This window comes from Stenella coeruleoalba (genome assembly GCF_951394435.1).
Source record: "Stenella coeruleoalba genome assembly, chromosome: 18".
Classification (NCBI taxonomy): Eukaryota; Metazoa; Chordata; class Mammalia; order Artiodactyla; family Delphinidae; genus Stenella; species Stenella coeruleoalba.
In genome coordinates, this window is record NC_137164.1 from 705105 (window position 1) to 723375 (window position 18271).

Below are 18271 nucleotides of genomic sequence, written 5' to 3' on the forward strand. Positions count from 1 at the left end.
GTTTTACTATTAAAGCATGCTTTTTAACTTTGTAGAGGGGCAGTCAAAACTTACAAGATTGAAACTTTTTGTGTATTCATGATTATCTACTACAGAGTTTATAGTAGCTTACATTTCAAGGTAGCTGCATGCTTTTTCGTTTTGTACATGTTAATATAAGTATTCCTATCTTGCATTTACAATTAAATGACTTTTGCCAGATTATGTGTAGGTACTGTTGCAGTTTTCTATTTTGATTTCTGATGATATTATGGCTTGATTACAGGTGTAATTATTGAAACGGACATAATTGGTTCAGATCTCTTGAAGAACTCTGACCCAGAGACAGAGTCCAACATGCCTGATGTACCATATGAACCAGATTTGGACATTGAAATAGATTTCCCCAGAGGTAATAGAAATTCTGTTTTATTCTTTCAGTGGAAGTGTGGTTCTGCACTTTAGTTATGGTGTCAAAATCGTGGTTATGATCATTAACAATCTAATGTTCATGTCATTGCCTGTACTGTTATTATTGGTCTTTTCTTTTTTACCCAGATAAAACTCAGCAGTTAACTTCCAAACTGAAACATATATTGAATTGTAGGAACTTAAAAGGAATTTCCCAGAGCCTTAAAAGGAAACTTTCTTAAAACTGATTTATTATAGAAACTTTTACAGATACATATTATAGAAACTTTTACAGAACTTAAAAGGAATTTCCCAGAGCCTTAAAAAGAAACTTTCTTAAAACTAATTTATTATAGAAACTTTTACACATATAGAAGTGTTGGTGTCTTTTTATTTAAATAAAATATTGATAGTATTTTTCTTAAAATCGTTTTGAAAATTAAGTTAACCTTCAAAGGGAAACAAATATTTTCAGGTCTTTTGTTGTAAAAGAAATGTGTTCTGTTTTTCATTGTTTATTTTCTTTATCGATGGCCAATAAGCATATTGAATAGAATGTAAAGCCTTTTACATTGGAAAAGATTTAATAGATTGAAACTAGACTGAAACAGATTTGTACTGAGACCATTTAGATCTTATAATTAAATTTCAGGTTTTAGTAATTTTTCTATCACACACTTCCACAAAATTCCATGTTGATACGCATTGTACATGTGTTTTTTAAGAGTATGAACAGGCGTTATCAGAACTTATAGACCAGGTTAGGTAGAGAAAATGGTTTGTTCTCCACCCAGCACAGGCTGCCCTGCGCATGGTGCTTGTGCGCATTCAGCGGGTGGTCCTTCGTTGGCTGAGTTTATATAGCATGAGTCTGTGCTATTACGTTTGAAATGAAAGTTCTTCTGATTCAATTGTCAGCTGCTGAGGAGCTTGATATGGAAAATGAGTTTTTATTACCACCTGTTTTTGGAGAAGAATATGAGGAACAGCCTAGACCTCGATCTAAAAAAAAGGTATGAAATGTAACAGTATTCTTGCATTCACATCCTGTCTCTGTGTAATAGAGGGCAAGGGTACTTGAGCTTCAGTTGTACCTGAGAATGTGGGAAGGTACTTTGTTTTCTGGAATTAAAAAAGACTTAAGAGGTAAAGCTTTTATTACTTCATTTCTAGGTAATAAAAATATATCCTATTTAGTTGTAGTTTCATAGAAGAAGAGTGAATTTTGCAACTTTTTATTTTTATCTTGATAAAAGGTTGTCATTGATAAAAGGTTTACATATTTGCTAAAAAAGTAAATTCAATTATTAGACAACAACTGAGACTGTTTTCTAGGGAGCTGTTTTTTCCATTGGTATTTTTGATGAGGTTGAGGTACACAGTTGTAACATCTGGTCTCACTGAAGCATCCCAGCACATAGGAAGACGTGCTGGGCGGTTCATTCAGGGACCCCAGATGTAAATGTACAAACGGGTATCGCTGTTCCGAACATCAGTAACAACTGTCCGTATTTCTCATTTCCAACAGAAAGCAAGGTTTTCTTTAAAAAAAGATGACTTTCACAAATTTCTCCAAAAAAGAAAGAGAAAGGGAAAATTGAAAAAAGGAGTGAGTACTTGTGGTAAATGAAATTGGACTCTTACTTGACACCACACACAAAAATGAACTCAAAATGAGTCAAAAACCTAAATGTAAGAACTGAAATTATAAAACTCTTAAAAGAAAACATAGGCCTAAATCTTCATTAACTTGGGTTAGACACTGTTTCTTAGATGCGACACCAAAAGCACAGGAACAAAAGGAAAAAATAGATGAATTGGGTTATATCCAAATTTAAAATTTTTGTACAGCAAACAGTACCATCAAGAAAGTGGGAAGGGGCTTCCCTGGTGGCACAGTGGTTGAGAGTCCGCCTGCTGATGCAGGGGACACGGGTTCGTGCCCCGGTCCGGGAAGATTCCACATGCCATGGAGCAACTAAGCCCATGAGCCATGGCCGCTGAGCCTGCACGTCCGGAGCCTGTGCTCTGCAACGGGAGAGGCCACAACAGTGAGAGGCCCGCGTACCAAAAAAAAAAAAAAAAAAAAAAAAGAAAGAAAGAAAGTGGGAAGGAGTTGAGGAGTCATCTCCTATGAGGTGGTGTCTTTGAGAAGTTCTTCAGTTTCTCTCTTACATTAATATTTTGAATCCTTCTATTTCAGATTTTAATTATTATATATGTATTTTCTCATCAGTGACTCTCAACTCACAGCAGTAGTTAATACGATTCTGTTGTACAGAGTAGTTTATGCAGAAATACAGCATTCCTGGAGAGAGATTTCAAGTAATGTCATAGGTAACTGTTCTCAGATCAGAAATTCCAGTCAGTTCTAATCATGTAAATATATTTCTTTGTAATGTGCATTTGTTGAGAGATGGCTTACATAAAGTCATGAAATAATATAGGCTTAAGAAAAAGAAGATTTGACAGTGGTGTTTTACTACCAGGGAGCCAAGAGGAAGGCAGTGTCAGGGTACCAGTGTCATGATGACAGTTCTGACAACTCGGAGTGCAGCTTCCCTTTCAAGTACACGTACGGGGTAAACGCCTGGAAACACTGGGTCAGAACGAGGCAGCTTGATGAAGATCTTCTGGTGTTAGATGAGCTAAAATCTCGTAAGTGTTCTGATTTGTTTCCCCTATGTCCTATTTAAAATCAAGGTTTTTATTCATGTTTTGGTAACTATTCTTCTGTGCTTCCGTTTACGTGCATGAGTGAGCTTGAGCGTGCGCGCGCGCACACGCGCACACGCACGCACACACACACACACACGCACACACACGGGCATGCACCGTGTTGCACAAATGAAGCCCTTACGGTAGTGTCGGTTCATGGAGCTCCTGTTGCTTGCTGGTCAGTACAACTCAAACAAACCTTGTTTCCTTATTGAAGTTGATGATTATGATGATTGTGGGTAAAGAAGAAAGTTTGCTCTAAGCAGATAGAGCCCTTTGCAGCAGGCCAGACTCTTTACTGTGCATGGACCAGTCCGTGGCACCACAGAGAGGGTAGGAAGTATGGCCTTATGGAGGTGCTAGAGTCAGACTGCCAGGGTTCCCTCATGTACTAGCATCTCAGTTTCCCAGCTCTGAAGGGGGGTAACAGTACCCACCTTGTAGGGTTGTCATGAGAATTACATTAGAAAATACATGTAAATTTAGAACATTCCTTCATCCACAGTAAAGGCTTAACGTTGACTGATACTAGAATACCCATAGGATGTGAAAATCCAGAAGGTACTCAAGTGAGTCATTAATTACTATGAAGCTGCATGTGCTGTACATGAAAAATATGTTTTTCCTTGAAAAAACAATCAAGGTTTTTGTTATTAACTGCCTTTGATTTTAAAAAGCATGAATGTAGCTTAAAGTACTTTACATTTAAATGTAGCTCTTATTTTACCTGTAAATTCTTACACAGAATAAAGTGATTTCAGAAAGTTTCTTAATCTTAAGACAGTAAATAATAATTATTATTTTAAATTTTATTTCCTTTTAGCTAAGTCAGTAAAGTTAAAAGAGGATCTACTCTGTCACAGCACGGCTGAGCTTGACTATGGCCTGGCCCATTTCGTCAATGAGATCCGAAGGCCAAATGGGGAGAATTATGCACCTGACAGTATCTATTATCTTTGCCTCGGGATTCAAGAGGTGAGTGATTTTATGGTTACTTTCGAATATAATGTTGTTAAGAAAGGTTGTTGTGGTAGGTTCTTGGAGAAAAAAAATGTTTTGCTTCAGGAATATTACGGAACGTCAGGGTTTATTGGCTTACCAAGAAAGGCGAAAGTAATTTATTCGAAAATACTGGGATATTATAAAGGGTTTTCTTAGCTACTTTGTATACAGGTGTTTCTGCTATAATGTGCTGTGTCCCTAAAAGTGAACTTCAGGTTCTCCAAAACTGTGTACCAAAACCAAAAAGAACTTAGGTGAAAAACATAGTTAGTAACAGACCACTCGAAGCTCATGCATCTTTTGTAACAGGACTAATGATGTGTGTGTTTGTTACCATGTATATATATGATAATCAGGTTGATTTCATCCCCACCTTACAACTGCAAATAAATGAATTAACATTCTGAGGCATGGTATATATATGTATATATAGATCTGTGCTGATATACATGTAAACAGATAAATGACTTCCCTCTGCAAATAGGTCTGTTTCATCTCTGCTGTGTTTCTAACTTGTTAAATAGTGTAAGTACTCATTAGTTCTTTGGAATCATCTTATAAAAGATTTCATTCTTTAGAGGTTTTAGGTAAACTTCAACCACATGTCTGTGAATCTTGAATGAATACATTTCCCATAATAAACATGGAGATCCACTTTCGATAATGACTTTTAGTTTTGAACAGATAGTACAGGTTTGAGCCCAGAGGCCAGAAAAGGCCCTAGCTTTCCATCCTGTGTATTTGTGAATATGGTCAATGATGGGGGGAAATGTTCTTATGTGGAGTTTTGTTTATAGGCCTCGAATTAAATATTTCGCTGCTAACAGGTAGTAGGTGCTGAATAAATTACTGGAGAAAACTAGAATTGTCTTGATTTGTATTTCACTTTCCCTCTTCAGGATAGAAATTTGCCTAAGATTATCTAAGCAGTGGTGGGGAATAACCTCTAAATTACTGTGTATTCAGAGACCATCACATATTTTGCAGTAGCAAAATATTTATAAAGTAGAACTTCAAATACCATTAGAGGTTTGAAAGCTAAATGGATTGTAATATTAATGATTATAAATTATGTCTTCAAGTAGGTTCATTTTTTTCCAATTTTTTAATTGCGGTAAAATACATATAACACAAAATTTACCATCTTAACTGTTTTTAAGTGTACAGTTCTGTGGTATAAAGTACATTGATAATCTTGTGGAAACATGACCACCATCCATCTTCATAACCCTCTTCGTCTTGCAAACCTGAGACTTTGTCCCCATTAAATACTAACTCCTCATCCCTTAGTCCCACTGCCCCTGGCGCCCACCCTTCTTTCTGTTTCTGTGAGTTTGACTCTCCCGGGTACCTCATGTACGTGAAATCAGCATAATGTCCTGAAGTTCATCCATGTTGTAGCACACGTCAGAATTTCCTTTCTTTTTAAAATAGGTTCTTTATAAACTGAAAAATGTTTCCTCAAAATAAATTTTTACTACCAGAACAGTACTCTTAAAGATGGTCAAGATGGGGACTTCCCTGGGGGTCCAGTGGTTGGGACTCCGCGCTTCCAATGCAGGGGTCTCGGATTCAATCCCTGGTCGGAGAACTAGGATCCCACATGCCGTGCGGCGCAGCCAAAAAATTTATAAAAAAGAAAAAGAAAAAGAAAAGGTCAAGATGGTAAATTTTATGTTCTGTGTATTTTTACCACAATTGGAAAACCAGTTGTTTTACTCTTCTCATCACTGGACAGATTTTCACAGGCTTGATTTAATTTTTTGTAAAAGACTGTATGGTATTTATAACCAGCTTTAAAAATAATCTTCAAACTCATTGTGGTGATAAGATGTCTAAAAGATAGTTTCCAGAAATCATTGCTGTTTGTTGGTAGTTCAAGGATGCATACAGAGGTAGGAGCTATTTTGGAAGAATGTGCGTCTTTCTCTGTGTGATGCGTTTTCTGATTCCGTCCCCGGCTGACAACAAAAGCAGCACGGCTTCCTCTCCAAGCCCTGTGGACGTGTGGGGCAGGTGGTGTGTTGAGAAGTGAGGGTGGGCCAGCCCCTTTTCCTCCCTCACAGATGCGGTAGCTAATCCTGTTCTTCCGATGGTGTAAGGGGTGGTGGCTGTCGCCAGAAGTTCACATAATATGGAAATGTCTGAGGAAGAAAGAAGGGGCTACGTGAGCCCCACAGTCCCGGTCAGTCTTTCACATGCTGTTCTACATCTGTGCGAGTCCTTCACACCACGTTTACCCAGAGTGGGTGGTGGGCGCCCGTTCCCCTGGGTCCTCCCACCCCATCGTGCGTGGCTAGATGTGCGTGCATCTCTTTTTTTATGAATGTGGCAAAAGACATGGAACCTTTGTCCCCAAGGACAGGGAACTGTGTTACACACTTTGGTGTCTTTCCTTCCCTCTGCTTCCCAGTCGTTGTGTCAGCCCCTGAAGACGTCTGGGTCAGAGCTCAGTGAATTCAGTCAGTGGCGAGCATTCCCTTTGTTTTATAAACAGTGTGCACCCCCCTCTCCCCCGCCGCCAGATCTTATGTAATTGTCCTGAAGAGCTGGTGCTTTTATTTCTAATCTTCCTTCTGACTAGTGGGAGAAACGTTAGGTCAACTCAGATGATGGTGCTCTGGCCTGGTTGCTGGTTAGCGCACACGTGGTTTATGTTCTTCATCCTTCTACTTTGCACTTGCTGTGTCTCCAGGTATAAAGTAGGTGCCTTTTAGGCAGCATATTGTTGGGCCTTGTTTTTTATTTATCTTTTTTTTTTTGGCTGCATTGGGTCTTCGTTGCGGTGCACGGGCTTCTCATTGTAGTGGCTCCTCTTGCTACAGAGCACGACACGTGGGCTCAGTAGTTGTGGCTCGCGGGCTCTAGAGCGCAGGCTCAGTAGTTGTGGCACACGGGCATAGTTGCTCCGCGGCATGTGGGATCTTCCTGGACCAGGGCTCGAACCCGTGTCCCCTGCGCTGGCAGGTGGATTCTTAACCACTGTGTCACCAGGGAAGTCCCGGCCTTGTTTTTCAAATTAAAAAAATTTTTAATCCAGTCTGATAATATTTGTCTTGGTGTGTTCAGACCAACAAAATTTTTTATTTAAAGAACCGGCTGGTAAACATTTTAGGCTCTGTAGGCCATACTTAATCTGTGGAAAGCAGCCCGGGCGCTTGCACTCTGTTTTAAGAAAACTTGGTTGTATTTGTAAAGAGGCAGCGGGCCAGCCTTCAGGACTGTAGTGCAGACCCCGGTTTAGACCTTTTACATTTAATGTAATTAATCACTGGATTGAAAATCCTGCTTGTTTGTGCTTGTTATACAGTTGACCCCCCTTAGCTACAGGGGATACTTCAGGATCCCCACTGGAGGGCTGAAGTCTGTGTATGCTACAGTGGCCTCTACACACCTACCTGTGATACAGTTTTGATTTGTAAATTAGGCACAGTAAGAGATTAACAACAATCATTACTAACAGAATGGAATAATTATCATAATGTGCTGTGATAAAAGTTCTGTGAATGTGGTGTCTCTCTCTCTCTCTCTCTGAAATCTTATTGTACAAATTGAACACCTTTTCCATCTTAACTAAGCACTGACCACCCTCTGTGGCCGTAGCTTTTATAGTTTGAGGTGTGACAGCAAAACTAGCCTGAATTTTCTTCCTGCTTTACAACATCGCAGATAGAAGATTTGTTCTCACCGTGGATCTCAGCAACCTCAGCATCCGATTTTTTTCTTTCCTGATTAAGTCCAGAACTGTCACCTTTTCACTCGAAGCACTGTGCGTCCTCTCTCTGGCGTGTCCGAATTGCCAGCTTCACTCCTCTTGCTTTGGGGCCATAATTATGTAAAGTAAGGGTCACTTGAGCACAAGCCCTGCAACCCTGCAGTGGATCTGACAACCCAGATGGCCACCAGGTGGCTGATGTGCGGGATGTGCCGGACCAAGGGTGATTCACGTCCCTCCGGGCGGGACGACATGACATCGCGAGATTTCATCATGGCTTCTCAGAATGGCCTGCAATTAAAATTTATGAATTGTTTATTTCTGTCATCTTTCATTTACTAGTTTTGGACCTTGGTTGACTGTGGGTAACTGAAACCACAGAAAGTGAAACTGGATGAGGGGTCACTGTATCTGTTCTTTGTGGGTTTTTTTTGTTTTTGTCTTTTTCTGCTTTGTTTTGAATTATTTTTCTGTGATTACATTTATCTCCATCATTGGTTTATTATTTATGCCTGTTAAATTATTTGTAGTGGGTTTGCAGTGTGCGTCTTCAGTTAATCATTATATACCTTCAGACCTTCTTGCCCTGTCTCACATGTGGTAACCTCAAGCCCTGTGATCCCAGTTTCCACCTCCCGTTCTTTGTGGTGTTGTCACACATTTTACTTGAGTGTTCTTTTTACCCACTGGAGATGGAGTTCGCAAACTTTGGTGTTTAAGTCATTCTTTAGCAACCCTTACTGTTAAGGTTTGTCATAGTACGTTGTAAGATTCATAAATTTGCACTAACTCAAGGAGAGTGGGGCATAGAGAGGAAACAAGGGGAAAAGCATCAAGCTCACAGGCTGCTGGGAGAGGCTTCACGCACAGAAACCCTCCCGCCCTGCCCTCACCCTTCGTGTCCGTGGACTGTGTGCTGAGCATTGGAGCCACGTGCTCTGTTTGTATCTGACAGACTGAAGATTCTCATCCAGTTCTTACGTTCTGAGTTCTTGCCTTTGTATTTCAGCTTTGAGTTTTTCAAGCAACAGATTAATTGGTAACTTATGTTTCTTTGATTTCCAGATATATAGAGAAGGCAATCATCTCTTATTAGTATGCTAATAAAGACAAAGACGTAAGACGTTTATTTTTTCCTTAGGAAATAGAGTATAAGTGGTCTGTAATTAGCTCATATAAATCTTAAATCCTTCAAGTTTTTTTTTTTTTTTTGTAGTACTTGTATGGTAGTAATCGAAAAGACAACATATTTATTGATCCAGGATTCCAGACATTTGAGCAAGAATTGAATAAAATACTCCGAAGTTGGCAACCAAGCATACTTCCAGATGGTAATGCTCCTTTAAATAAAATGTCGCCCACTTGCTGCTGGGATTTTCTGTGTTTATAGAAAGTGTACTAAAGATAATTACGAAATAATTTAAATGAGAGAGCACTTATTCACGGACGCATCGGTCCGTCTTTCGTTGAATTAGAAATGAATGTGGTTGATAGCTAGTGTTTATGAAGAACTTTGTAATAAACGTGACCCACTTTCTTTGGAGTAAGAAACTGGATGCTCATTTCTTAAGCCCTCCAGTTGAGATTCTGACGTAAATTTCTCTAAGAAACCTCTGTTTTAGTTGTATAAAGAAAACTTGTTTGAATGGAAATCACCTATTTTTTTTCAGGATTTCTGCAGATGTAAAATTCCCTTCTGACCATGGTCTGCTTGTCCTCTGGAAGACCAGGAGCAGACTCCAGGCCTGACCCCGGGGGTGCTAGCTGTGTAGTCTGTTGTGTTTCCCGGCTCTGTGTTGTTTCAGAGCCGCATAGGTGATTCTGAAATTCATTCCAGTTGATCTGGAGTGAATGGAGGATTGGACTAGGTTTGTTCTTGAATTAACTTCTATCTGTTTCTAGCTGGTTACATGAAAACTGTTTATTGTAATTCTTTAAAAATCTTTCTCTCTATTTAAGGGTCAATATTTTCTCGAGTTGAAGAAGATTATCTCTGGAGGATAAAACAGCTAGGATCACACTCTCCAGTAGCTCTTCTGAATACCCTGTTCTACTTTAACACTAAGTATTTTGGCCTGAAAACAGTGGAACAGCACTTAAGGCTTTCCTTTGGCACTGTGTTTAGGCATTGGAAAAAAAACCCTTTAACAATGGAAAATAAAGCATGTCTTCGATACCAAGTGTCTTCCTTATGTGGAACAGATAATGAAGGTAGTGTAACAGGTTTTCGTTTTGGGATTGTCTGTGGCAGGGACTGCCACTCCTTGCCTTACTAAAGACCACCTGGTCACTTGTTAAGAACCTAAGGACTGTCATTTTCATAAGATAAGACAGCCTATGTTGTCTTAAAATTAGGAATTACCAGAAGCCACAGTTGAGAGCTCTGAAGCACACCTGGTCCCGTTCTTTGGTGTAAGAGATACTGGGAGTGATCAGAGTGAATAGTGTCACCTTTCTTCAAGGTTAGTCTTAGAAAGTTTATGTGATTTTTATTTCTTAAGATAAAATTACTACTGGAAAAAGAAAACATGAAGATGATGAGCCAGTATTTGAACAAATTGAAAATACAGCCAATCCTTCTAGATGTCCTGTGAAAATGTTTGAATGCTACTTGTCTAAAAGGTAAGTGTTAATGACATTTGATTTTTTTAAATGGTAGTAACAGTTAGTTGCTGTGAATTTATGTCACCAAGAGGTGACATTTTTTTCCTTGGTCCTTTTTTTTAGATTTCTCTCTTTTCTCACTTATGAAGTCCTTTCAGTTATAACGTTTTTAGTCCTGTTATTATAAAATACCCAGCTTATACTTCATGTTTTAAGCACATGTTAAGAAATCGCTCTCTGCTAACGAAATGACTGCTGTACTTGTAGAGGGTCAGACAGTACATGTCTTAGGCTTTTTGGGCTGTGGTGTCTCTGTTGCAGCCAGCTCTGCTGTGGCAAGCAGAGAGCAGTCCTGCCTGGGCCTGGGTCCCAGTGACGCCCTGGTGAGAAGGTGGAGAGAGGCGAGTCCTCGGTTCTGGAGGGAGATCCCTGAGGTGTCGGCAGGGCGCAGCGTCTTCTCAGGGCCCTGTGCGTTCCAACTGCACCACTGCTTTCTCCCGCGGGTACCAACAGGCGTTTAAAATATTTTAAACCAGTGACATTTTTGGAGACCACAAATTATTTTATGCTTGTTCATTATTTTAAGTATGCACTCTGTAATTTTTAAAAGGCAAGCATGAACTCAGAATGTATTTTCTTATGTAAACAGTTTTGTAAATTGTTTTTATAAATTTTCTCCAGGTTAACTCTCAAGAACCATAAAAGCAGTAATGTCACCTATAGGATGATTATTTTTAATAATTAATATTTCTGACGATAGTTTTGGGTGGCCCTGCACCAGTATCTGGATCTTCCAATGGTAGTAACTATTTATTAGTTGGAAATTCCTATCTCAGTATTATCTTATTTTAAAAATTATTTCTTTTGTGTAACGCTGTTAAGTATTTTTATTTTATGTTTTACTGTATTTCATCAATTCTAAGACACATTTCTCACATTTTATACTGTCTCTGAAACTGGGATGCATATTATAACTGATGCATCTTGAAATTATAATTGGCAGTGCTTTACTTGTTTAATGGCAGTATTAAAATAATGATTAAAAATAATGTTTCTATCGATGGTGTCTTGGATTCAGTGAAATACAGAAATTATAGTGGGAAAATAATCTTTTATTGTAGAAATTAACTTTTAGAATATCTCAGTGATAGAATATTTAATGTAGGTAATTATGCATGTGGTCTGCCCATGTAATGTGGTTAATGGTAGCAGAATTATTCTTGAAAGAAAAGAAGAAAGTTGTGAGGAATTTCGTGTACATACTGTGACATGGACTTTCTCCTTTCTCCTGAAGTCCACAGAATCTTAATCAGAGAATGGATGTTTTCTATTTGCAACCAGAACGCTCTAGCTCTGCAGACAGCCCTGTCTGGTACACGTCTGCTTCGTTGGACCGAAACACCTTGGAAAATATGCTCGTACGGGTTCTTTTAGTAAAAGATATTTATGATAAAGACAATTATGAACTGGACGAAGACACAGAGTAAAAAGGAACGTTTTAGAAGCAATCGGGAGAAAACAGCATTAGATAGTCATGCTGCTAGATCTTTACTATGGAAAACATTTCAAGTTTACTCCTTCTGTTTTGAGTTTTGTAGCAGTGTACCCACACTGGGTATTACCTTGTAAATAATCTGTGAGTGAAAGTTGCCATTATTCTATGTAGTGGTTTTAGGATACTTACAAATACATTCAAATTCTTTTTTTATTATTATTTATTTGATTAGGTATGTTTGTAACTTTTTACATTACAAGATATGAATGAGAATGTGCCACGTATAATTTTTTCTTGTAGTGAGAAACGCCCATATTGCACACCTCTGCTGTTGCAAAGCTTCCTGGAGAGGGGGCTCTTCTGCTGGGTTCTTGACAAGATGGTTGTGTGTGGGGAGCACCTACTAAAAGTTTAGAACTTGCAGTGTCTTTCAGAATTTTTAAAATAAACTGTAAACTAATAGGCTGGGTTTTTTGTTTTGTTTTTTTGCGGGGGTTTTGTTTGTTTTATGCTTTAGTTACTGAAGCCTTACCAGGTTATGTAGAGAGATACCATCTTCTGTACCAAAAATAGACAAGAAAATGCTGTCGATACTGGTGTACTGTAATGTGAATCTATACTGGTGAACAGAACTTTTTGTTCCCCTTATTAAAACCTTAGTGTCCTTTTCTCATTTGTGGCTTTCTGCATCACCCCAAACAATAATAATTATGTATGTATACTTATATATATGTGTGTGTATATGTACATATGTGTATACACACACATATGTAAAGAATGATGTTGATAACATGATCATGGAGACATTTTCTTTGCAAAAATGATGAAAATATAAAATTCTGTTTTCTGTGTCAACCCTAAGTATCCCAAATCCCCTTCATTTATAAGCGTTTGGTTTTTCTCTCCCCTTGAAGATACAGGTCATGTTTCCATCCCCAGGTGGTGGTGGTACTCCACAGCTTCACCAACTTCATGAGAATTCTTGTGCCTGCCCTCAAATATGACTGATGCACACGCTGGGTATTTAAAAATGCCACTCCTGAGACTGTTGTCACGGAAAGTCGGGCTAGTTTAAGTGAGATAGCACCCGTTTCACTATGAGGGTTAGCAGGGCAGTGACTGACGGTGCAGGCTGATGGATAAAGTGTATCTTGAAGGAAATTACGTTCGATGTTAGATTGTTTGGCTTTTACATTTTAATTACTTCTTACAGAAGATTGCATTAAAAAACTTTGTACTTCTGCATAGCGATTTATCCATTCAGACCTTTTCTTTTAGAACAAGAAGTTTACATAAAATCCTGCCTTCTAAAAGGCCGAGGAAGTGGCGGCTGCAGTTATCATGAAGAACTCCTTTGGCTGACTTCACAGAGCTTGAGTGTGCTCATGTAGTCTTGCTTCCAGTTCCTCAGCCACCACAGTGATGTTCGTCACTAAAACTGTTTGGGGGAAACTGGGCTATTTTCCACAGTGGTTAAGCAATGTCTACACACCCCTTAAATATTCCTCTCTTCCTTGGGGTAAATGTTAGCATTCAGAAGAAATCTTCTCATTTATGATTTGGAGAATTTCACGAGTGTAATCAGCTGTATATTTAAGCAATAATTAACAAATATTTTTGGCATAAAATTACTTTTTAATGTTCTAACTTGTTTTATAAGTTTGATTAACGTTTCTGTCCCTTAATTGATTTTGTATTTCTGGATTTGATAATCAGACTGACAGTAGCAAATCTCATACACTTAAATAGGTATAGATTGCTTGTTGTCTGTTTAATGAAATAGTTAACATATTTAAAATATATAATACAAAACATTTCTCATCCTCACCTTTTTCCAGAACTACTGCTTTAAGCACTTTTCATATAAACGCATATTGTTGATTAAAGGTGATTAATCCTAACCATCTTTTATTCTTTGAACTGGTGCTATATTCCATCAAGAGCAATAAAGTTTTCCCCAAATGTCACTTAATGTATATTTTACCAAATACCCTACATTTCTGCTATGATCCCACTATTAATAGCACCTTGTCTTGCTATTTTCATTTCCTTTATTGTACATTTTGGCTTTTCTAAACAGAAGTGTCTACATAGTTTTGATATTGATATGATTAAGGATTTAGAGCTCTTGTCTTTGTCTTGATTGCAATCCAACGATTGGTTAACTTGACTCTTGGGGGGGGGGAGAAAAAAATAATACTATTTTATGAGAATTGTTTGTTCTGTGAAACTTGCTTCATCTAGAATATGTTTCGTTAGTTCCTGAATCTCCTTAGTTTGTGTGGTCCTAGATGACTGCTGAGAAAAGGGTAGTGAAATGATAGTTTCTTTCTGCTGCTTAGTGATTTCTGATGACGGCATCCTGTAAATATAATATTGTTGCCTTTAGATGTCTGTTGGAGATGCTATATTTTTCTGTTCTGAAGATTTTGCCGTTTAAAATGAATCAATACAAAAGTTTTTAATCCATATTGAGAAAAGTGAATTTCCCATGCTAAATTGAATCTTCATTAACACTTTGCTTTTTTTTTTTCTTTTTTTTTTTTTAAGACTTTTAACTGTATTGGGTAATGTAAGATATTAAAGGACTTTTCTAGGCAAGAAGCTCAACTCTTCTTTTGGCCATAAAAATACTTTCTGTTTGAATAGTAGTTCATGTTTCTTTCTCTCCTACTGCGTGGAGTTGTTACCAGTGGATTGCACACACTGAGATAGGGAGAGGGTGTGTGTTGTGCTGTGCGTTCAGACTTCTGTCACTGTTTTCTGATGGGGTTTCCCTCTGTCCTGGGCGACTGCTTTGTGGTTGTGGTGGTTAGGAGTGCACCGTGTTAGGGTCACAGTGACGCAGAAGTGGTAACATCGCACAGTTTTGGTCTGTACTACTCTAATTTAATCGGTCCCTTTAATCTGAGATCTTAAATGTCTTGCAGTCTTAAACCACTATGAAAATTTACACTTTTATTTTGCCAGTTATTTCCAAAATGTATTGTTATACGCATATAACTTATGTTCTGAGTGGACCCTGCCTGTAGGATCATCTCCTTACCCCCTCAAACAACGCAGTCGTGAAAGTGTGCATGAAAATATTTTTAAAGAATAAGTTTCTTTAACGAAATTACAATACTGTTGAATTTTCCCCCTTAATGAGCCCCTTACTCATTTTTAGAGAAGCTCTTTGGATTTTAATTTTTCCATTCTACTGTGTTCTTAGGAATAGACCATTGTTAATGTTGTTTTCCTATATTAAGTACTTTTTTTGTCGTTTCTGGGTATATCATGCTTGAAAATGATACCACGTAACAAAATCTTATAAATTTAGAAGTTGATGACCAGAACAGGTTAATTGTGTCAGTCTGGATCTGAGAGTAGAAACACTTAAAATGCTGTCTCAATTTGTACTTTTTTTCCCCTCTTTACTTAGAAGCTAGGTGCCCCAAAATACCTAGAGGGTATTTACTTAGAGGGGTACCCCAAATAAGTTGCTGTAATCCCCTGCCTTACAATGAACTGGACAAGAGAAAGTTGTTCTTAATATCTGGACATATAATGTCCTAATTGATTACTGAGTTAAACAATCCATGAATTTAGACCTTTTGAGAAAAAAGAACCAAAGAGAAACTAAGATTTAATCTGTAAATAAAGTACATATTAGGAATAGAACCGGAGGGGGTCCACAGATCCTGTGGGTATACCAACGGAGGTCTTTGTATCGTTGGATAACTCCTCAGAGGTAAACTCAGCACATGAAAATTCACTATCCCAAAATCTAAACAACAAATCTTTGTTTCATATTTCCCCTGTGCTAAAGAGCTACTGCCAACCATGGTAGTTAGGGAGGGAGAGAAAATAAAAGATTAAGACAGCAGTGTTCCAAAGGTTACAATTATGAGGGTAAACAAGATATACTTGTATGGTTATTTAACTCCTAGGGAACACGTAGGGAATGTATCCATAATAGTTTAAAACAGACAAGATTGTGGACACTCAGAAATACCCTAAAAGGCTATTATGGTCTAGAGTAGTTTTCATAGAATTTGCACCACCTGTGGTTTATTTAGATTCCTGTAACCTTGACATTGCTTATGGCTCTGTAAGAAATGGTCAGTGGAGCAATTTCTGGTTATTTTAATGGTTCCATTTTGGTGGCATCAGTCCTCACCTCTGGCTTTCAGACTAACTTGTAATAGCACCCAAAGGGGTCGCTAGAACATGAGTTAGAGATGATACTGAAAAGTATGAAACCACATTGAATTAAGATAATTCCGCTTCTAGGTTATGTGATGTGGATGGAACGTACGAGGTCCAATACATTATAGAAATTTAAAAGAACTTCAGCCACTGAGGATGTATTTCATAGCAATTGCTTTTGAAAAAAATAGAATCTCAAATTTATTTTAAATCACCGGTGTCGCTGTTCGTAACCCTATGAGCAGATGAAACGTTTCCATTTTGATTACGTATTTGTACTTCTAAACTGCCGTCAGCAGATGGCAGTAGTGTACAGCACCAGGCTTCAGTTGCTTTTTGTCTCTATACGACTGTAAGTATACTGTAGTCCCTTAGCAGAAATTCTTGGGGGTTTAGAATTCAGAATTTTCTTTTTCAAAAATAACGTGTGCTTGTAGGTTACATAGGACCCTCAGTGGGCTCGGGGCAACACCCTGTAATCAGTATCTCCTCAGCGATAAATCAGGTATCGGTAGTGACGGGGTGAGCGGTGTGCGGCCACAGAAAGTTTTGCATGGCTTAGCTCGGCTTTTGTCACAAGCACAAAAAGCTAGATTTTCAAACTTCTTGGATCTCAGACTTGCTGATGAGGAATTGCAAGCCTGTAATAAAACTAGTGGCAGATCTAGTATTTTCCTTCAATAAAACATCTAGTATTTTTTCTCTCTTGTATCGTTTAGTTTGGGTAGAGGTAACTGAAGGCTTACTGTAAAATCTGTGTATTCAGTTGAAAGGAAAATGCAAGGAACGCTTAGAACAGCCATAAATAAAATGGCAGGTGTAGAGCCATTATTGCATGCTGAGACTTAAGAACAACTGCTTTCTTTTACTTTCCTGTTTGCCTCAGTATTTGTAGCATGACTGTTCTACATAAATGTGATAGGGCTTTCTGAGTGGCTGCTGTTGTTTCCTGGAGCCATTGTTTATTCATTCAACAAACACTCGGGTGATGGTTCTCTCAGGTACCCTAAGCCAGGTACTGGGAGCACAGTGCCTCTCCTCAAAGACTTAGTCTAGTTGGGGAGAAGTGAAAGTGTGATGGAATGTCAGAATAAGATGGGGCCATGGGCCTTATTGAGCACAATCACTTGTACGATGAAATAAGTTTAATACACAGGTCTAGTAACTTATCAAGCCCCTGCTCTTAGTGAGCCCAGCTCTCCAGTCCTGAGTGCAGGCCAGGTCTCTGTACTGTGCCCCCTGCTTCCCATCCTGCAGAGGGAGAGTGGGCACCGACTGCCCGGATAGGGCAGGGCCGCACCACTGGCCACGGTCACGGGCGCCATGCTGCAGGAGCAGGTGTTTCACCAGAAGGTAAGGTCACGGGCTGGGGCAAGTGTGCTTCCCTGCTCTGTCCCGAGCACCTGGAGAAGCTCCCAGCATACATTAGGTGGTCATAAATGTTGAGTGAATTTTTATTTTATTTTTTTTTATTTTGGACAATTCTCATTGTTTTTGGTAAATATTCTGCTTTAGATTTAAAAAAAATATTTTGGGTGAGATTATTTTGTAAAAGCAGTAAAGAATATTAAATTGTTATAATAAAGGGGAAACATTTTAATACAACAAATATATCTGAAACCTCACCCTCTTGGCATATCAATATTTCCTCCATCTGGTCCTTATGCATATGTTCATGTGATTTGTATATAAATACAATTACATTTATATTCTACCTTTGCATTGATAGATCATAAGTATTTTTAATGTAGTTCCTCTGAGCATTTTTGTGTGTGGGGGGGGGGTACGCGGGCCTCTCTCTCACTGTTGTGGCCTCTCCCATTGCGGAGCACAGGCTCCGGACGCGCAGGCTCAGCGGCCATGGCTCACGGGCCCAGCCACTCCGCGGCACGTGGGATCTTCCTGGACCGGCGCACGAACCCGCATCCTCTGCATCGGCAGGTGGACTCTCAACCATTGTGCCACCAGGGAAGCCCTGAGTGAATTATTGATTGTAAGTACCTTAACATTCAAGCACCTTGAAAGTGAACCATGGGGAGCATGACCTACGATCCATGAAATGATGCCTGCTTTTTGGTTCGCCTTTGACGCTAGTCTCCTGGATGCTTTGTGTGTGTCAGTCCGATTTGCGCTGCGATCGCTGGTGCTGCTTGAGCTCC

At 38.9% G+C, this 18271-nt stretch overlaps 1 protein-coding gene across 5 annotated transcripts in view; it reads left to right on the forward strand.

Moving 5' to 3' along the window:
- The window catches only part of ZMYM2 (zinc finger MYM-type containing 2), a 94108-nt gene extending 76264 nt beyond the window's left edge, over nt 1–17844 (forward strand). For all 5 annotated transcript variants that reach the window (XM_079903346.1, XM_079903348.1, XM_079903349.1 and 2 more), the window contains 8 exons: nt 266–391; nt 1309–1403; nt 2880–3048; nt 3932–4083; nt 9042–9156; nt 9785–10036; nt 10327–10447; nt 11724–17844. In XM_079903346.1, the coding sequence (XP_079759472.1) occupies nt 266–391; nt 1309–1403; nt 2880–3048; nt 3932–4083; nt 9042–9156; nt 9785–10036; nt 10327–10447; nt 11724–11916 (1223 nt within the window). In that variant the 3' untranslated portion in view covers nt 11917–17844. The remainder of the gene's footprint in view (nt 1–265; nt 392–1308; nt 1404–2879; nt 3049–3931; nt 4084–9041; nt 9157–9784; nt 10037–10326; nt 10448–11723) is intronic.
- Nucleotides 17845–18271: the final 427 nt, after the last annotated feature.